This window comes from Danio rerio, chromosome 4 (assembly GCF_049306965.1).
Source record: "Danio rerio strain Tuebingen ecotype United States chromosome 4, GRCz12tu, whole genome shotgun sequence".
NCBI classification, from domain to species: Eukaryota; Metazoa; Chordata; class Actinopteri; order Cypriniformes; family Danionidae; genus Danio; species Danio rerio.
In genome coordinates, this window is record NC_133179.1 from 57,302,631 (window position 1) to 57,324,657 (window position 22,027).

Below are 22,027 nucleotides of genomic sequence, written 5' to 3' on the forward strand. Positions count from 1 at the left end.
ATAATTAATTACATCCTTCGTGAGGGACGGCCACCAGAAACGGGCTTTGACTAACTCCAAAGTTGCAGTGATGCCTGGATGCCCCGAACTGGGAGTGTCATGAATATGGGTCAGTAATCTGGTACGTATGTTATTGGGTACAAAAATCAGGTGATTCGGACAGTCTACTGGAGGGTTGTTTTCTCGGTTGGCCTCTTGGATCTCGGTAAGTATGTCCCACTGTACTGGAGCCACTAGTAAGTTCGTAGGAATAATGGTTTCATCACTAATTGGGGTTTTATCCTCTGATAGCCTGAATAGTGCATCTGCCTTACTATTTTTACTCCCTGGTCTATAGGTGACAATGAAGTCGAATCTGGTGAAGAACAAAGCCCAACGAGCTTGTCTGGGATTTAGACGTTTGGCTGAGCGAAGATATTCCAGATTCTTGTGGTCAGTTAATATGGTGAATTGCTGACTAGCCCCCTCCAGCCAGTGTCTCCATTCTTCCAGGGCTAATTTCATTGCCAGTAATTCGCGATTTCCCACATCATAGTTTCGTTCTGCGCTGGTCAATTTACGGGAGAAGAAGGCACATGGATACATTTTGGATGGTTGACCCTGACGTTGAGATAACACAGCACCGACTCCTGTGTTGGATGCATCCACTTCCACAATGAAAGGTAGGTCTGGGTTGGGATGACGGAGAATAGGAGCTGTGGTGAATTGAGTCTTCAGATCGCTAAATGCTTGGCGTGCTTCAGAGGACCAGGATAGTTTGTGGGAATTTCGTTTGGTCATGGCTGTTAATGGTGCGGCTATTGAACTAAAGCCTCTGATAAACCGTCTATAGAAGTTGGCAAAACCTAGAAATCGCTGCAACTCCTTGAGATTCTGGGGTAACGGCCATCGTTGAACTGCCTGTACCTTCGTATCATCCATGGTAATCCCTTCTGCACTGATGACGTAACCCAAAAAGGCGATCTGTGTCTGGTGAAATTCACACTTCTCTAATTTGGCGTACAGACGATGTTGAATCATGCGTTGCAACACCATACGTACATGTTCAACATGTTCCTTCATCGTGTTTGAATATATGAGGATGTCGTCGATGTAAATGATGACCCAGCGATCCAGCATATCCCGAAAGACATCGTTCATAAAAGATTGGAACACGGATGGACAGTTTGACAGGCCGAAGGGCATTACCGTGTACTCATAGTGCCCCCTAGTGGTGGAAAACGCGGTCTTCCACTCGTCACCAGCACGGATTCTGACAAGGTTATATGCACTGCGAAGATCAAGCTTGGTATAATATCTAGCCTTTCTTAATTGTTCCAGGGCAGGAGGTACGAGGGGTAATGGATAGCGGAATTTTACGGTGATTTCATTGAGCCCTCGGTAATCAATACAGGGACGTAAACTGCCATCTTTCTTCTTTACAAAGAAGAATCCAGCTGAAGCAGGAGATGTAGAAGGTCGGATGAAACCCTTGGCCAATTCCTCGTCGATATATTCAGACATTGCCTTGTGCTCAGGTTGTGACAGAGGGAATATTCGACCCGTTGGAGGACTTGAACCTGGAATTAACTCAATAGCACAATCACTTGGTCGATGTGGGGGAAGTTGAGTAGCTTTTTGTTTGCTAAAAGCTTCATGTAAGTCATGGTACTCAATGGGGATTAGTTCATCAACGAGTTCAGGTAACACCTTGGTGGTTCGTAGTGGAATTTTGTGAATGGGCTGGATGCACTGTTTCATGCATGACTCACTCCACTGCAATATCTGTCCGTCCCTCCAGGAGATATGAGGATCATGTCGCCTTAACCAGGGCAGTCCCAACACCAGTGGATGATTAACTGAATCAATAATGTAGAATTGCATTTCTTCAATGTGTAGAACACCAACTTGTAACTGTAGCTTATTCGTAATCATACGGATGCGTCCTTCACCCACAGGACGACCGTCTAGTGCTTCCACTGCAAGACAGGAATCATATGAGCTGAGAGATAGTTCGTGACATAAAGCAAATTTCTTAGATATAAAGTTTCCGGCAGATCCAGAGTCGACAAGAGCCGTAGTATTAATCATTCTTTTATCAAATTTAATAATCACAGGAATCAGTACACTGAAAAGTGCAGGAACATGGGAAGGACTCACCGATTGAACTGGTGTCTGAGGTCGTACGCTGCAGGTGGATTTCCTGTGCCCTGATTGACCGCAGTACAGGCATAGATGATTTTGCAATCGATGCATTCTTTCTTCATGGGTGAGACGGGTGAAACCCAGTTGCATGGGTTCATCAGGGGGCGTGTCACTTGAAACATGGAGCTGTGTGCGAGGATTTCTACGGCTGCGAATCAGATGATCAAGACGGATGGTAAGTTCAATGAGTTCGTTCAATTTCTTTCCTTCGTCACGGCAAGCCAATTCAGATTGTAGATTGGTATTCAGACCCCGTCTGAATAGTGTCTTCAGTGTATCCTCAACCCAGTTAGTTTGAGCGGCGAGAGTGCGAAATGACAGGGCGTATTCTGCAGCTGTGTTACGCCCCTGTGTAAGAGAAAGTAACTGCTCACCGGGGCTTCTCCCATCTGCTGGGTGCTCGAACACTTCCCGAAATTGCTTGAGAAAAGTTTCAAATGTGGGATAGTTACATTCCTCCTCCTTCCATATCGCTGTAGCCCATTCCAGCGCTTTCCCCGTTAACAGGTTGCATACAAAAGCCACCCGACTAGAATCAGTGGGATATAATGCAGGTTGTTGGTTAACAAATAGTTTGCATTGCAATAAGAAGCCTTTGCAGCGAGAAGGTGACCCATCAAACTTTTCAGGAAAAGCTAATCGGGGACTTACGGTAGCCGGAGCATTGGAGACATGCGTTGGTTGAGAAGCTGTCATGGTAGCAGGCGGGGTAACTGTAGGATTCGGATGACGGAGTTGCTGCATAGCTCTCACCAGTTCCTCCGTGAGAGAAGTTAGATGGGTGAGTTGTTGATGATGGGTGGCTAACTGAGTGGCTTGAGCGGAAAGTTCAGTCGAGACTTGTGCTAAAGCTGCTGGATTCTGTAGTGGCGAAGTCTTCTGTTGTGATGAGTCAGAAGGCATTGAATCCATTTGCAAACTTTATTAAGAGCACACATACAAACAAACACAAAGGGGCAATCCAGGAGACAGAACGTGGGACAGGCAAAAGTTCAAAGGCAGGCAGATATCTTACTGGTCAGAATAACAGGCTGGAGATCAGGGGCAGGCAGATGTCTTTCGTAATCGTAGAACAAGCACAGGGTCAGAAACACAGATCAGTCCGAAGCAGGGAGTATGGAACGCTCAGAAATGACAGCCAGGCAAATCAAGACTTCGCAACGAACCGGAGCGTGAGTGTGGTATATATACACGAGAGCTGATGAGTTGCACCTGGACCGTAATCAGTGCCAGGTAGCAGGGCTTATGGGATTTTGAGTCCGTGAGTCGAATCAGAATTCTGGCGATGGTTCCCTCTGGTGGTGCACAAGAGGGTTGGCATCGCCCTCATTTACAACAGGCTCGAACCCACGATCCTGAGATTAAGAGTCTCATGCTCTGTAGACTGAGCTAGCCATGCTGATATGGAGCTCTTTCAAGAGCTAGACACCGTTTACAGTAATACCTTCCCTACCCGTGAAAAGTCACCTACAATGGTAGAAAGGCAGAACTTTGTCTCAAAAGGTCTGCTATATGAACCCTTTTAAAAGTTTGCTGAGAGAGAGAGACAAAGAGGCAACAGAAATGCCCAACATGGGGATCTAACCCACACCCCTGAGATTAAGATTCTCATGCTCTACCGACTGAGCTAGCCAGGCTGATGAGAAGCTCTTTCAAGAGCTAGACACCGTTTACAGTTATAGCTTCCCTACCCATGACAATCTTCTGCTAAATCCTGATTTCATCTTGTAACGCTGGACAGAATGTGGCCCAGGATATATGCCCAGTGCACGTGTTAGCAGTTGCAAGGCAGCAAAATGCCTAATTCATCCCTGGGTGGGCTTGAATCACCAACTTTTCAGTTAACAGCCGAACGCGCTAACCGATTGCGCCACAGAGACTTAGTAAGAGGTCACCTACAGTGTTAGAAAGGCGGAACTTTGTCTCAAAAGGTCTGCTATATGAACCCTAATGTAAGTTTGCTGAGAGAGAGAGAGAAAAGTAACAGAAATGCCCAACGTGGGGCTCGAACCCACGAGCCTGAGATTAAGAGTCTCATGCTCTACCGACTGGGCTAGCCAGACTGACGAGAAGCTCTTGCAAGAGCTAGACACCATCTTCAGTAATACCTTCCCTACCCGTGACAATCTTCTGCTAAATCCTGATTTCATCTTGTAATGCTGGACAGAATGTGGCCCAGGATATATGCCCAGTGCACGTGTTAGCAGTTGCAAGGCAGCAAAATGCCTAATTCGTCCCTGGGTGGGCTTGAACCACCAACCTTTCAGTTAACATGCGACCGCACTAACCGATTGCGCCACAGAGACTTAGCAAGAGGTCACCTACAGTGGCAGAAAGGCGGAACTTTGTTTCAAAAGGTCTGCTCTATGAACCCTAATGAAAGTTTGCTGAGAGAGAGAGAGAGGCAACAGAAACACCCATCGTGGGGCTCGTACCCACGACCCTGAGATTAAGAGTCTCATGCTCTACCGACTAAGCTAGCTGAGGTGATAAGGAGTCCTTTCGAGAGTTAGACACCGTTTACAGTAATACCTACCTGTGACAATCTTCTGCTAAATCCTGATTTTATCTTGTAACGCTGGACAGAATGTGGCCTAGGACCTATGCCCATCCACAATTACTTGTAATGGTACAAATCCTTTTATCACTTCATATAATACATCTTTAACTTGTCTTAATCCCCTATCTCACCATTCCTTAAAATATAAAATATTTCCTTCACTTAAAATTGTTGAATTCAGTAAAAGTGGTTGTTCTAGAATCTGCGCCCTTGCTTTTGGTATAATCAACACATTTTCTAAAAATTCCCCCCATGATTCTAAGACCTCAACATAAAATTTTGGCAGACCTGCTATCATCCGTTTCTTCATCTTCATCCATAAAACATTACATTCCATAATAAAATGTCCACATTTCTTCAAATAATAATTCAACACACTTTTCCAAATCACATCCATTTTCCCTTCCAAAAACCTTTGAATAATCTTAATTGTTTATGTTTTCATTTTTAAAAAAACTATCCAAAAGTCCCAGACCTCCTTCTTTTACCTCCCCAATCAAAGTTTAATAAGCAATCTTGGCTCTTCCATTTCCCCACCAAAACTTTAAAACTACATCATTAAATTTTTATAGTATACTTCAGGCAACACAGTTACACTTAACACAAACCAGACCTTTGACAACGTTAAAACATTTAAGATTAATACTTTTCCTTTTAACGTAAAATTTCTAGCTTTCCAAATCTCAGTCTTTTCTCAGTTCCATTTAAAACACCCTCTCAATTTAAAATATCTGCTTTATTACAATACATCCCCACCCAAATTTCCAACATTTTTGTATGCTCCTTTTCTTCTTTAAAGGGTATATGTTGTGTTATTTAATTTACTCTTCCCACCCTCATGCTCAAACTTTTTCCAACATTAACCTTAGCTCCTGATGCTTTACAATATCGCTCTAAAATCCCCAACGATGTAGTATCATCAGCGTATTGATACACAGCTTCTCTGTTGTCATTGTTTTCTATTTGTATCCCTTTAATGCTTCTATCTGATTTTTATTGCCAATCCCAGTGGCTCAGCTACCAGTGTGTATAATAAAGCAGACAATGGACATCCTTGCCTTATTGATCTAGTTGGTTGAAGACATTCTGTTAAAAAAAAAATACATTTAATACAAGTTAAAATATCTGTATAAAAATTTAAATCCATTTTCTAAAATTTTCCCCAAATCCAAACACCTTAAGAACTGCAAATAAAAAATCATGCTCTACCCTGTCAAAAGCTTTCTCCAAATCTAAACCTATTAACACCCCCTTTCTCTTTTTCTTTCATATAGTAGACAATTTACCTTCCCCAATTCACCTGTACTGCATGTTTTTTGATTGTGGGGAAAACCGGAGAACCCAGAGGAAACCCACGCGAACACTGGGAAAACATGCAAACTCCACACAGAAATGGCAACTGACCAGGGCACAGTACTGTGTGTGTGTGTGTGTATGTGTATATATATATATATATATATATAAAGCAGCTACTTTTTTCAGCAAATTCTGTACCCTTTACCCAAATTCTGTACCCTTTGAATGTTTATATTGCATAAACTTTTATAATATATTTCTTTTTGTTTTATTATTAATTTAATTTGTATTTATTTACTTTTTTCTTACTGTAAATACAATTGTCATTACTAAACACTGTTTTTCCTATATTTGTGTCATCCTATTGTTGTAATTGTATTACTTCTTCCTTGTTTATGCATGTAAAGCCTATATATATATATATATATAGAGAGAGAGAGAGAGAGAGAGAGAGAGAGAGAGAGAGAGAGAGAGCCCCTCATGTTTTTTTTATATTTCATAAATTATGTAAAACATAGCAAGAAATTCTTCACAGTATGAGTGATAATATTTTTTTCTTCTGGAGAAAGTATTATTTGTTTTATTTCAGCTAGAATAAAATCAGTTTTTTATTCTTTTTTAAACCATTTTAAAGACAAAACTATTAGCCCTTTTAAGCTATTTTTATTCGATAGTCTACAGAACAAACCATCCTTATACAATTACTTGTCTAATTTACTGTCATGGCAAACATAAAATAAATTAGTTATTAGAGATGAGTTATTAAAACTATAATAATTAAAAATTTGCTGAAAAAATCTTATCTCCATTAAACAAAAATCGGGGGAAAAAAACAACCTTTTTTTTATTTGTTCAAACTACTCAATTAAAATGTGCTGAAATAACACAATTCTTGAGATTTCATTGGGACAACTTAATGTTCAGTCCAAATAATTTGGTAAAAGTGTTAAGTTACCTTAATTTGTGTTAAGACAACATGAAAGAATTGTGTGGAACCCTGCACAAATATGGTGATCAGTTCATAATAAGTTGAAACACATTGTTAGATTTTGCTGTATTTGGCTTAACCATTCTTGGGTGGCTCGCCAATGTATAGATGACTCTTAATACATAAAATAAGTAAGCTGACCAAAGTTCTTACATGGAGAAGACTTTACTGAAGACAATGAATAGTGCAGTTCCTCAGCTGTGATGTTAACTTGTCTGTCTTCAAGTAAGTTAAACAAAGTACTGTCTGTGAGACACTGCTTTATAACAAAGGATGATCTAATTTGTGAATCATGTTTTTGCTAAGCATGTGATCCTCTCGAAAGTAGTTTATAAATAAACTTCACTTGAATGAACAGCCAAACTACATGAAAAAGCTGCCGTTTTGAATATACCCGTGTTTGTGTGGACAAGGCCTCAATTTTGCTGACTCTGTTATCCATTGTGAAGCTTTAGGTGAGTGCTGAGGATTCTTTTACAATTAAAGCCCTTTCCACACTCACTGCATCTAAAACGATCCTCTCCTGAGTGAATCTTCATATGGTTCTTAATGGAGTCTTTGCGTGTGAGACTCTTTCCACACTGATCACATGTGAACACTGTTTTTCCAGTGTGACCATTCATGTGGTTCTTGAGGCTAGCTTTAGTTGTGAAGCTCTTTCCACACTGAGCACATTTAAACGGCTTCTCTCCAGTGTGACTTATCATGTGGTGTTTGAGTGAGCTTTTATGTGGGAAACTTTTACCACACTCTGTGCATGTGTACGGTTTCTCTCCAGTGTGAATCCTCATGTGGATGTAAAGGTCTTCTTTTTTACCTAAACTCGTTCCACACTGTTCGCAGGTGTAGGGTTTCTCCCTAGTGTGAACTCTCATGTGAGCAATCAGGTGCAGCTTTTTACTGAAACTCTTTCTACACTGTTTACAGCTGAAAGGCTTCTCTCCAGTGTGAATTCTCATGTGCTCTGCCAGGTTTCTTGCATGACGGAAGCTTTTTCCACACTGTTGGCATGTGTACGGCCTCTCTCCAGAATGAATTCTCATGTGGGATTTAAAGCTTTGTTTTTGACTAAAACTCTGTCCACACTGTTCACAGGTGTAAGGTTTCTCCCCTGTGTGAGCCCTCATGTGAACATAAAGGTTTGGCTTTTGACTGAAACTCTTTCCACACTGCTTACAGCTGAAAGGCTTCTCTCCAGTGTGAATTCTCATGTGTGCTGCAAAGTTTCCAACATGATAAAAGCTTTTTCCACACTCTTGGCATGTGAACTTCCTCTCTCTAGTGTGAATTCTCATGTGAGCTTTAAAGCCTTGTATTTGACTAAAACTCTTTCCACACTGTTCGCAGGTGTAAGGTTTCTCCCCTGTGTGAACTCTCATGTGAACATCAAGGTTTGACTTTTGACTGAAACTCTTTCCACACTGTTTACAGCTAAAATTACTTTCGTTTGATGAAGTCTTTTTAGTCAGTGTGGGTTTTTCATCAGTCGTTATTTCTTGGGGTTTCTCAAACTGCTGTTTCTCATCTATTTCATTCTGTTGATGAGTCTCTTCTTTCAGCACCATCAGATCTAAAAAAAAAAAAAAAAAGTTAGCTTTAGTATGAAGGCTCAAAGCGACACCTCAAGCGACTTTTTCACCCAAATATTAAAATGACCTTACCATTTACTCTCCGTCATGTGGTGTTAAACTTTCCTTTATTGTGGAACACAGTGAGCCAGTAGCGTTTTTTAAAATATCTTCTTTTGTGCTTAACAGGATCAAGAAACTCATAAAGGTTTAAATCCACATGAGGCAGAGTAAATGGTGAGGCTATTTTCATTTCTGCATCAACTATCCCTTTAAAAGGTTCCTACAATTACCCATTTTTTACAAGATGTAAAATAAGTCTTTAGTGTTCCCAGAATGTTTCTGAGGTTTCAGCTCAAAATCAGGTCATATACCTTGTAGAATATTTATTTTTGGGGATCAGAGGAAAACCAAGCTCTTTTTGTGCCTGTGGCTTTAAATGCAAATAATCAAATGCACTCGCTCTAGATTACTCGTGTTGCGTTTCCTCTTGCTTGGAAGACCCGATTGAGACAAATCCTGCATGTCCATAGCAGGTATGCATAATTTTGCTTATATTTGCAAGTTTGCATTGTTGTATAAAACGTATGCAAATGCTTAATGCCACGTTTGCTTTAAACAGGAGTGATGAGGAGATGGCAAGATGACATACTTTGTTACTTGTTTTCATTTATTTGTACTTTTGTCTTTGTGCATGTCCTGAGGCTTAGCTGAAGACCTACTTGGTGACATTGTATATACCCGACAAGATGCAGAAATGCCATCTAAAAAGGTTACTTGCGATTCGTCCAATCAGGGACAGTGACAATGTAAATATACAAAATAATAATGATAACCCAGGGTTTACAAATGTGAACTGTCTGTTAATGAACACCCAGGATTATTTTTTAACCCCAGGTATAGCATGAGCAGTGTGGAAGGTGACTACAGATAACCCAGAATTTATCCAGGGTTAGAATGACCCAGGGTTAACAATTTCAAGTGTGAAAAGCTCTAAGAATACTCAGCATCAGCTCTAAGGATAAACAGAGTATAATGACAAACAGCGACAATTGTCAATCATTTTATGATGACCTGGGGCCTGTTTCAGTAAGGAGGTTCAACCAACTCAGAGTTTAATCTTGAACTCTGAGTTGATTTACAGAGAGATTAAATACTCAGAGTTTTCGGTTTCAGAAAAACATTTGAGCTACAAAAGTCTTTCATTCAAGAGCAGTGAGGGATTTTCTCCTTTTGTTGTTTGAATAATGATAAAAACAGTTGGCAGCAGGAATATTGCGCACTGTCACTTTAAGAATAGTGCGGCTCTGATATGGTTTCTCTTTCACATGTCTTGATTCTCAACTTGTTTGTTTATTATACAAATGAGGGTTAATATGAATAATCACTAAACACCACACAAATTTGTATGTATTTGACCATTAAAGCGCTCACATTAAGATGGCGTTAGATTTGTGTTCTCTGCTTGTCTCCGAGCCTGTCCTAGGCTAAGCGCAGCACACACAGAGCATGTGCACTTACACACTTTTAAAAATAGGAATGATGCGCATCCCGTGCTGCAAAAGTTACATTACAGCACATGCTTTTAGTCATTTTCACGTGGAACTGAGCTTTGCAGAGCAACAAATGTGTACAACTGGAAAGGGGGTGGTATATGATTGTCACACAGAGGCGTTTTTAGGGTGTGTGTGAAACAAGAAAAAAATAAATGATGGCTCAGTCGACGTAGCACTATGGTGCAAGGTGCGTTTGTTTACAGTGCAAAAGTGTCCAATCCAAAAATCCAAAAAAATAAAGTAGACAAAAAAAAATAAAAATTATATATATATACAAAAATAAACAAACAACAAAACAAACAAATAAAGACAATAAAGTAACAAAATAATTATATACAAAATATTTTCTATCCAGAATTATCAAACCAACCATTCGCCACTACTCACACCTTCTATCTCCAACGACTCCCACACTGAACTGAGCACAAGTCACTCTATTTATAGTGAGTGACTCCGCCCAGTTTGGATTAAACTATATTGAAGGTAAGTATAAGGTAAGTATGGACATAAACAATCTTTCAGGTAATCATTTCACACTTTCATACACTTCATTTGTATTACTATATAACTTAAAACCAAAATTATTAAATCAGCATTTTCACATGTCATGAATACTGCTTTTTTCATTGTTTTCCCATTCTTTTCATCCCCCACATAAAACACATAGTCTCCCCCGGGTGCCCAACCACTCAGCGCATGCGCAGCGCATCACTGTGCATAAAATGCTGCGCATGACCTTTTTGGCCCCTTTTGCCTCCCGTAGCCGCGATTGCGCAACCCGGAAGAGAGACGCAAGAGAAACGCAACGAGACGAACAAACACAAACACAAGCGGACACACAGGTAAGACAAATGTATGCGGTGTGATTTATGGCGTGTCAGAATATGCAAGGATTAATGGAGTATATAATGTGTTTGTGCGTGTATGTGTTTTTATTACAGCGCAATCTCCCGTGTGCACCCGATCGATCGGCTGGTGGAGTGAAGGTAAGTTATGTGTGTGTGCGTGAATATGTGGGTGTACAGCTCTGCCGCAGGCCAGTGACAAACTCCTTTGTCACATTACCTCCCACCTCTCCTAGATTGCTGACGTCAGGCAATCGTGACAGGTAATCTGCTGTGACATTGCTCTTTCCCGCCTTGTATCTTACATTAAACTTGAAAGGCTGCAGTGACAGGTACCATCTGGTCACTCTGGCATTCTGGTCTTTCATTGTATTGATCCAGGTTAAGGCTCTATGATCCGTTTCTAGGGTAAACTCTCTACCCATCAGGTAGTATCTCAAACTGTCCAGTGCCCACTTTATAGCCAATCCTTCTTTTTCAATGGTGGCATACCTGGTCTCTCGTGGCAACAGCTTTCTACTCAGGTATAGGATGGGGTGTTCCTGACCTTCATCCTCCTGCATAAGCACTGCTCCAATTCCTCTCGCTGAGGCATCCACCTGTACCAAGAACTTCTTTGTAAAGTCTGGGCTTCGTAAAACAGGTACAGTACACATTCTTTCTTTCAAGGTAATGAAAGCCTTCTCACATTCTTCGGTCCACGGAACCGGATTCTTTATGGCTTTAGCCGTCAAATTCGTCAAGGGTGCTGCTTTTTTAGAGAATTGAGGAATGAATCTCCGATACCATCCCACCAGTCCGAGAAAGGATCGTACCTCCTTCTTGGTACGAGGTCTAGGACAGTTGCGGAGTGCCTCCACTTTGTCCACTTGTGGTCGTATCTCTCCATTCCCCAGCTGGAACCCAAGATACCTCGTTTCTTGTCTGGCCCACTCGCACTTGGCGACGTTCAGTGTCAAACCAGCTCTCTGTATCTTCTGCAGAATCTTGTGCAGATGGTGTACATGATCGGTCCGGGTAGTACTATAAATGACTACGTCATCCAGGTATGCGGCACTGTACTCCTCACAGTTTCTTAATACCTGATTCATGAGTCTTTGGAACGTTGCGGGAGCTCCATGAAGACCAAAGGGCATGGTCTTAAAATGGTATAGCCCCACTGGTGTCCTAAATGCAGTATACTCCCTGCTCGTCTTCTCCAAGGGTACCTGCCAGTATCCTTTACAGAGGTCCAAAGTAGTGATGTATTTGGCTCTCCCAATCCTCTCGACCAGTTCATCGATGCGTGGCATCGGGTAAGCGTCAAACTTGGACACCGCATTTAACTTCCTGAAGTCCAGGCATACTCTCAGCGTACCATCCTTCTTAGGTACAATGACTATTGGACTACTCCAAGCACTAGTCGATGGTTCTATGATGTCCATTTCCAACATCATCTTCAGCTCTTCCTTCAAGGGTTTAATCAGGCTTTCAGGCACTCTATATGGCCTTTGACGAATAGGTGTTGCTTCCGTTAGACATATTTTGTGCTCCACCAAGTTTGTTCTTCCAGGTCTTCCTCTCTGTAATTCTGGGTAGGTGTTTAACACTTCTGTCAGTTCCACTCTTTGCCTCTCTTGCAGATGTTCCAGGCTTATCGCTGACTGCAAGTGTTCTGGGGTTTCAAAGTCCACCTTGTCGTCATCTTCTGCTTCAGGTGTCTCCACCTTACAGGCCAACATACCTTTCTTCCACTCAGGTCCTGGCTCCCGCCATTCCTTCAAAAGATTGACGTGGTATGTTTGATTTTTCTTCCCCTTATCTGGATGAAACACCTCATAGGTAACAGGACCCTTCTTCTTAGTGATCTCATAGGGACCCTGCCACTTTGCCAATAGCTTGTTTGTGGAAGATGGTAATAGTAACAGCACTTTTTGTCCTGGTTGGTATTCTCTCCGTCGAGACCATTTGTCGTACCACAGCTTCTGGTTCTTCTGAGCTTCCTCCAGATTCTCCTGAGCTTGCTCTCGGTACTTCTCAAGTCTGTCTCTCATCTGTAATACAAACTTTACAATGTTAGTTTCTCCTTCGGCTGTAGTGCTTGATGCTTCCCAACTCCTCTTCACCAGATCGAGAGGACCTTGCACCTGCCATCCGTACGGGAGTTCAAAAGGCGAAAAGCCTGTGGATGCCTGTGGGACCTCTCGGTATGCATATAGCAGGAACGGAAGCCACTTGTCCCAGTCTTTGCCGTTGTCACCTACAAATTTCCTCAACATCCTTTTGAGGGTTTGATTAAATCTCTCTACTAATCCATCGGTTTGTGGATGGTAGGGACTTGTGCGGATGGAATGGATGCCTAGCTGCTTGTGCAGTAACTGCATCAGTCTTGATGTGAAATTAGTGCCCTGATCAGTGATGATCTCTTGCGGGAATCCAACTCTGGAAAACAGTTGTGTTAATGCAGTGATTACCTTAGCAGTTGTGATGCTGCGTAGAGGGAATGCTTCAGGGTATCGTGTAGCGTAATCACAGATGACTAATATATACTGGTTGCCTGTACTGCTTCTTTCCAGTGGCCCAACAATGTCCATGGCGATCCGTTTGAATGGAGTTTCGATGACAGGTAATGGATGCAAAGTAACTCGCGCTGACCTGTGAACAGAGCTGGTTTTCTGGCAAACAATACATGTGGAGCAATATGTGTGTACGTCAGTATACATGGAAGGCCAATAGAATCGTGTACTGATGCGTTGGTAGGTTTTCTGGTGTGCTAAATGTCCAGACCAAGGAATGGTGTGTGCTAGATGTAATATGAGTGATCTGCAACATGTAGGCACAACAAGACGTTTGACACCATCAGACAACACATATAGTACATCCTTTTCTATCACATATTTCTCTGCCCCTAGCGTCTCAATTTGTTTTTCCCCCTCACACACTTTAGAAAACAAAGGTTTCAATGTTACATCTTCAGCTTGTAACTGTGCAATATTTTTAGGGATATCCCATTTAGTCACCTTCAACCCTTCAGTTGACACTTCCACAATAGGTGAACCCAATTGCTTCTCTAGACGGCGCTGTCGCCGTGATTTTTTTGGTTTACCCCCCTCCCCTTGGATCAAACTGTCATCCATAGCAGGTAAGGGCTCTAAACCCGCTCTGGTTTGTGAGCGTGTTAGCACAGAACATGATATATCATCATACACATTGGTACTTTCAACAGCATTGCTTAACAGTTCGTTCAACACAGGTAGGTCCCATCCCAAAACCATACCTACAGGTAAAGCATCCACTACCCCCACTGACATCAAGTATGGTTGATCATTGATAACAAGAGTCACTTCAGTGGTAGGATAGTCTTTTTTGTCCCCATGTACGCATTGGATGTTCTGTGTGTGTGTAAAGTCAATGGTGTTTCTTGGAATGTAGCATTGTTTTATCAGTGTAAATGTGCTGCCAGTGTCAATGAGTGCATTTATGTTTTGTCCACTCACGGTGACGTCTATGTGTCGATTAGTGTACGTCACCTTGTCTTTTACGTCCCCCTCTCTTGGAACATAACACAGACTGGTGAGTTTGGGTTTGCGTACTGGGCAGTTCGACGCCTTGTGCCCCTCTTGTTGACAGTAATAGCAAATAAGCTTTTTAGTAGGAAAAACAGAGACAGTACCTTTTCCAGATGTATCAGTGTGCTTGGCCCCTCGTGTTGGTGTAGAACGGGCATACATCTGACCTCCTCGGTGTGCATTCAAGTACTGGACTGCCAACTTTGCTGCATTCAGCCCATCGGTCGGCTCATGCTCTCTCACCCAGGTCCGTACCTCCAATGGCAGTACTCGTAGCAGCTGCTCCAGGATGATAGCCTCTCCTACCTCCTCCTTTGTGCACTGCTCGGGACGTATCCATCGTTTGTAGAGCCCCTTGAGGCGATTGTAGGTCTCCGTCGGTGTTTCTCCAGCAGGAATTGATGTCTGCCGAAATCGTTGTCGGTAGGTCTCTGTTGATAAATCGAATTTCGCCATCAGTGCCTCCCGAAGATCCTTATAGACTTCCGCCCGATCTTCGTCCATCGCGAGGTATGCCTCCAGCGCTTTTCCGGTGAGAAGGGGTACTAGTCGGTTCGCCCATTCCTCTTCCGGCCAACCCCAGGTCTTTGCCAGACGCTCAAAACGACGCAAGTAATTCTCCACGTCCTCTCCCTCTTGAAATGCTGGCATCCGTGACTCTGGTCGCATTGGTGGTGGTGGTGGTGAGTCTGCCGCCCTCTGTGTCGACAGTGTCGGGTTCTGCGTGACTGACGGTCCCCGAATTCGTGAAGCTGCAGGTGTGGGTAGATCTAGGCGTAGGCTTTGGCTTGGTGATGTTTCTGGTATAACTGAGCGTTGCAGTGACTCTCGCAACCCCCGTAGCTCATAGATGAGGCCTTCTTCCCTTTTTGACTGAGCTGTCAGAAATGTCCTCATCAATGCCACTACATCGCTCTCCATACCTTTTGATTCAGGTTTAACTCTAGGGGAACTGGCTTCGGCACCCTCTGCACTGGCTGTCTCCTCTTCGTCCATAGTGTCCCATGCTACCTCTTCCAGCACAGGTTTTTGTGACCGCAGACCCTTCCTGGCCTGTTTTCCAGAAGTCACTTTTCTACGACTGGCCATCCCACTTCTGACACCACTTGTCACACAGAGGCGTTTTTAGGGTGTGTGTGAAACAAGAAAAAAATAAATGATGGCTCAGTCGACGTAGCACTATGGTGCAAGGTGCGTTTATTTACAGTGCAAAAGTGTCCAATCCAAAAATCCAAAAAAATAAAGTAGACAAAAAAAAATAAAAATTATATATATATACAAAAATAAACAAACAACAAAACAAACAAATAAAGACAATAAAGTAACAAAATAATTATATACAACATATTTTTTTATCCAGAATTATCAAACCAACCATTCGCCACTACTCACACCTTCTATCTCCAACGACTCCCACACTGAACTGAGCACAAGTCACTCTATTTATAGTGAGTGACTCCGCCCAGTTTGGATTAAACTATATTGAAGGTAAGTATAAGGTAAGTATGGACATAAACAATCTTTCAGGTAAGCATTTCACACTTTCATACACTTCATTTGTATTACTATATAACTTAAAACCAAAATTATTAAATCAGCATTTTCACATGTCATGAATACTGCTTTTTTCATTGTTTTCCCATTCTTTTCATCCCCCACATAAAACACATAGTCTCCCCCGGGTGCCCAACCACTCAGCGCATGCGCAGCGCATCACTGTGCATAAAATGCTGCGCTTGACCTTTTTGGCCCCTTTTGCCTCCCGTAGCCGCGATTGCGCAACCCGGAAGAGAGACGCAAGAGAAACGCAACGAGACGAACAAACACAAACACAAACGGACACACAGGTAAGACAAATGTATGCGGTGTGATTTATGGCGTGTCAGAATATGCAAGGATTAATGGAGTATATAATGTGTTTGTGCGTGTATGTGTTTTTATTACAGCGCAATCTCCCGTGTGCACCCGATCGATCGGCTGGTGGAGTGAAGGTAAGTTATGTGTGTGTGCGTGAATATGTGGGTGTACAGCTCTGCCGCAGGCCAGTGACAAACTCCTTTGTCACAATGATGGAATAATCGTTTATTTCGATTAATGGTTTTTCATAATCATTAGAAGCCAAAATCGAAATCGCAACCAGATTTTCGATAATTGCACAGCCCTATCAAGTAGTAGAGGTTGATATGACATTTAAAATGTAAGCAGGACTAAAAAAATCTTTTTAGAACGAGTAATAATCTGGTGGAGGCCTGTGTTTGGAGTTCTGGAATGCGTGGCGTGACGATTCGGGACACTTCATGTTTCTGCTGCATCACTGAGTATCTGGTGTGCCGTGTCCGCCGCATTCGGTGCCTCAGTCAAAGTTAATTCAGTGTGTGTGGTTATTTGTCTCGGTGTACAAGCTCGGCACTTGTACACCGAGACTATACAAAGACACAAATGATTTTGTACGACTGAATGCTCAACCTAGCTTAGCTTCTCTCTCGGTCTGTCAGCCTGTCTGTTGCAAACACAGAGCATGGAAGCTCTTGGCTCTGCCCCCTTGTTATGTTGGGCGGGAAGCGGAAACTGTGAAGCAACACGCCCCTAAAACAGCAAACTGTGTAAACGCCCCCAACATCACACTTTTGAACACATTATAATCAAAACATCTGAACTGTGTGTTGAACTGAACCTAAACTGGCACACTCAGAAGAACCATAATAATAAAATTAAATCATAAAAAAGGGGTAAACTATGTACCCTTTAAGCTTATCATTCATTAAAAAAGGACAAGCCAGTCTTTTACGTGACTTTGTTCTTTGTGTAACTGAAATGTAGGCAATTGTTCATTCAAAAAATGCGAATTAAATTTTTGCGCACATAAAAGATGTGCGAATAAAGCAGTGTTTCCATTTAATGAATCAAAGAGAACAAAATCATCACTTACTGAATAATTGGCGCCAAATATCAACAGTAAAAACCCAGAGTTTTTCTAATTTCAGGGCTAAAATACTCTGAGTTTACACTTAACCTTCTTTCTGGAACAGGGACCCGATCTCATATGCTATTGTTTTAGAACTTCAGTTGCCTATTGGACAAATGACCAGGAATAATAAATGGCAGAAAACGGTCACACTACTTGCTCTGCAAACATGGGTGTTCATGTCTATACATACAAAGAAAATAAAAAAATTAAGAAAATATGACTTTGCAACATCAAGCAGCATTAGGCATGGACCAGTATAAGATTCTGACCATATGATAACCTTGAATAAAAATATCACACTTTCACAGTACTGATTACTGCTCTAAAATATATTCTTTTAAATGTCTGGGTAAAAAACAAACACTTTTTCCTTTTTGAACACAAAACATTTTCTTTTGAGAAACTTTTTTAATAATTTGGAGCATACATGTCAGGCTAAATTATTCAATTGAATCCTTAACTTCTGCTGTCTTCATTTGTTTCAAAAACACAGATTTCTTTACAATTTAAATCAGCATCTTTTGATATCTTTTTTGCTGGAGATACTGTTGTCCTGAAAAACTTAAAACAATATGTAAATAAAAAAACTTACATATGACGATTACAGCAGAAAAAATTGGTGGTTTTAAAACCTTGACTTTTTTTAAACTGCATTATACTTTGAAAATGGTTATTGTCCCATGCCTCAGCAGAACAACACTGTTTTTAGGATCTAAAAATGTATTCTTTAAAAAAAAAGTCTCAAGCAAAAAGATTCCAATGGCGCCGCCTGCTGGTACATGAAGAATATGGTCAATATTCTGACGAACTTTACACTCAGATGTTTGCATATCATCAGCATGCTGTAATCCATTTCTTAATCAGCAAAAGTCATTTTAAACTAGTTTGTTGGCCAGTTGTAGTCAGTGGAATGCTAAACGTTATTGTGCCATTATAATTTGTTTGTTTTGTCTCACGTCATCCCACAACAACAACATATAGTTTAGATTACTGTACAATGTTTTATAATAACAATTAATTATTTTAATGTCCATTTCATTCAGCATATTTCAAATTAAGGGCATCCACATTTTCTGACATACTTTAAATCAGGGTTTCTGCAGGTTTCACCAAGTTAAATTTAAGACTTTTAAAGACATTTTTAAGACCATTATGAATGAAATTTTAGATTAAGGAATTTTTCAAATGCCCCAGATGAAAAAGATTTTTATTTGTCCTATCAAAAAATATTAAAATTTTATACATTTAATGATACAATAATAAATTAATAATAATGTTAAAATATTTTAGATATTTCTTAGCAAAAAATCTTAAATATTGCGTAAAAACAAGAGAGCTCGATTAGGATCCACACACTTTTTTCCAAAATAAACTTTCTTTAAAATAAAAAACAAATGAACAAAAGTTAAAAAAACTAAAATAATCTAAATCTATGCACAACAATCTGTCCAGGTCTATGTCCTCAGCAGTAAATACATGGAGCACGTTTAAACAAATGAAGCACAAAAATAATTAAACTATTATAATAAATAAAGTTAAAATGATCTTTTTGAATGAAAAGTTTAAAGATTTATTTAGATGGATTATTGGTGATTGTATGGGTTTTGGCCAGATTGGTTAACAAAACATGAACAAAGGAAAATGAAGACTTGTTTAAGAAGATTTAAGACCTACAACACAACATTTCAGTAAATTTAAGACTTTTAATGTGAGCGCTTTAATGGTCAAATACATGCAAATTTGTGTGGTGTTTAATTTTAGGTTTTCGAATTTAAGACATTTTAAGACCCTGCGGGTATTAAATAGATCATATCTGTGAGAACTAGTAACAACGACTAAAAACTAGTTTAAACCCATAAAGAAGTTGATGAAAAAGGGAATTGTGATCAACTTGACATATGCAAATGGAAAGTACTAAGCCAACACCATCACTGTAATAGCAGATATCTTCTATGAGAATACTGTAGGTCAAATATCGTCAGCTCAGTTAAACTTTTTTAATTTATTGTTTTTATTTACTTCATATAGCACCAGTGCTCAAGGACACTTTACAGACAGTAGGAGAACAAGAAAAGCAATAAACTTAGGTAGAGAAAATGGGAGACTAATAATACATAAAATAATGACAAAAGACATGAAAACAAGTGACAAAAGAAACTCATTCCAGTCTTTCAATGAGTGCTTATGTGCATTTAGAAGAACTAGGCAGCACACTCAGGGCTGCAAGATGGATTTTGAGAATGAAAACCAACCTGTTTGTTCCTGCAGATCTTCCTGTTTGACTGTAAATGTTTCTTCAATCTTCAGATCTTCACTCTCCTCTTTAATAAACGCCATCTTTATAACAGTGTGGAGATCAGTCGCTTCAGCAGGAGTTTTTCTCTGTGTTTGGACACTTTATCCTGTTTAAAATGAACAAAACAATAAAAATGTTCTGTTTAAAATGAATAAAACAATGAACAAAAACAAAATAACTTCTCTTCAACACTTGCTTTAACATTTTCTTTATATAAGAGTGATTAACAAAAAGAAATCAGGTAAGTCTGAGCAAAAAACAATAGCCACAAAAGAGCTGATTAAGACCAGTACTCCATTTCTTATATATAGTGATGTTTACTTTGAATAGAATGACATTATGCTATTTAATAAATAAACCTTCATTAAAACACTTATTACACTCTTTACTGTTGCTTTATTCAAACTTTAAAAATTTTTAATTATTTTGTTTGTTTTATTTATTTTATTGTCTGCTTACAGCAACGTTGTAGCACTCTTTTGCACAAGACAAGAATTTCCTCTTATGGACAAATAAAGTTTATCCTATCTTATTTAAACAATAGATCTTACTGTGAGTAAAATAGTACTTCGTTGTATAAAGGGTCCAGTTGTCAGGATAAAAACTATATTTATAACCAAATAAACAAACAAACAATAAAGAAGCTTTTAAAAATGACTGAAGAACTTAATATAACATTGAACAATGCATCCACACATGTTTAGATTTTACATTTTATAATGTTAGCATTCAGATATTATTTGAGTGTAAATTCAGAATGTGCAACTTACCTTTCCAGTCTTCAATAAATAAGTGGGATGAAAAAATGGCCTCAGTGGGTTTTTCTTTCTCTGTTGTTGTTGGTAATAATCCCAATGTAGGAATCTACAATCGTAGTTTGTCCTACAAAGTTGTTCTCTTTATCAAGCAAAATAAGCCAATGAAGATTTTCTTAGGAACCCAGAATATATAGACACAACCCTGCTGAGCTACTGGATCTAGAATGTGATTGGATAAGACTCAATTGGCCTCCATTAATGCTGGTATAAAGATGCAAATGAGCAGTGGGGAGCAGTAAAGACTCAAGCCACATACAGTGGGGGATGGGAAGTTCAGCAGCTTTACAAATCATAGTTTTACAGAGAAATAATGATGTATTGGGAAAATGAGTTGACTTTAGCCATCGTCATTTGTTTTGTTGCTGTTGTTTTAAAGGATTATTGATTGAAGCGTTTTTATTTTGGCTGCTGCATTTTGTAGTTAATGTTGATACATTTATGTTGAGGTACTTTGATTTGAAAGACATTTCAATTCATTTTTCCCAAGCCTGGTTAAAAGGTAATGCAAGAGTTGTGTGTTGTTTTTTTAGAAGCTTCTCAGAGTTTTGTGTAAAGATGCAAATGAGCACAAGCCACACTCATGTCTCAATACACACAACTACATTCACTTATATAATAGTTATGTAAGTCTTATACTATTATACTGTAATATTTTATCATTCGTTGAAAGAAACAATTTCTAAACTTCACAGTGAGGTTTTATTTGTGTTAGGTTCAGTTAATATATTGACATGAGCTAACCATTTATTTATCACTGAACTTGTTCTTTATGTGAGTTTAGAGTCCTTTATTTCTCCTAAAGCACATGCAGCTTATTACTGGCTTCTGTAAGACAGTCAACACACTCTTAATAGGTCAATTATTTCTTTCCAAAAGTGTCTATAGATTTTAACAATCAAAATGTAACTTGTTTCTTTGCCAATTTTGTGTTCTTTCCTTCGTCTTTTAGTTGAACAGAACATGTGTGAGCAGCTCAGCTTTCTCGAAAGCCTCTTATTCACCTGATAGGTAACTAAGATGTTTTTCCCTCAATTTATCATTTGTGTTTGTGCATACAAATATGCATAGACAGTCACAAAAGCATATATAAGATACCCTGTGACAAAAGCTTTTGCTTTTAACACAGTAAAGCTATCACATACTGTCCATTTTTAAAAAAATATTTCATGCATCTAAATATTTATAATCACAAAATAATTATATCACAAGTTAATTTATTGTACAGGCAGTTTATACAGAATAATTCAATGACAAGAGTTCACTTTCATAACTACACAATGCATAACTTTTAATGTGATTAACCTGCTCCACCTACACCAACTACAGCATTTCTCAGATTTCTTTTTCACTATGGTGTAATAACAGTAGTGAACATCACATAAAACAACAACTGCACTTAC

At 39.9% G+C, this 22,027-nt stretch overlaps 2 protein-coding genes across 3 annotated transcripts in view; one reads left to right on the top strand and one right to left on the bottom strand.

The window, feature by feature from the left end:
- LOC137491103 (uncharacterized) overlaps positions 1-22,027 on the top strand; it is a 1,183,352-nt gene that overhangs the window by 1,136,184 nt on the left and 25,141 nt on the right. The window lies entirely within an intron of this gene.
- LOC137491095 (uncharacterized) lies at positions 7,178-20,730 on the bottom strand. The gene is made up of 3 exons (XM_068220182.2): positions 20,580-20,730; positions 19,766-19,915; positions 7,178-8,598 (listed from the first exon to the last, which is right to left on the bottom strand). The coding sequence occupies exons 2-3, from the start codon at positions 19,848-19,850 to the stop codon at positions 7,463-7,465; spliced, it is 1,221 nt and encodes a 406-aa protein (XP_068076283.1). The 5' UTR covers positions 19,851-19,915; positions 20,580-20,730; the 3' UTR covers positions 7,178-7,462.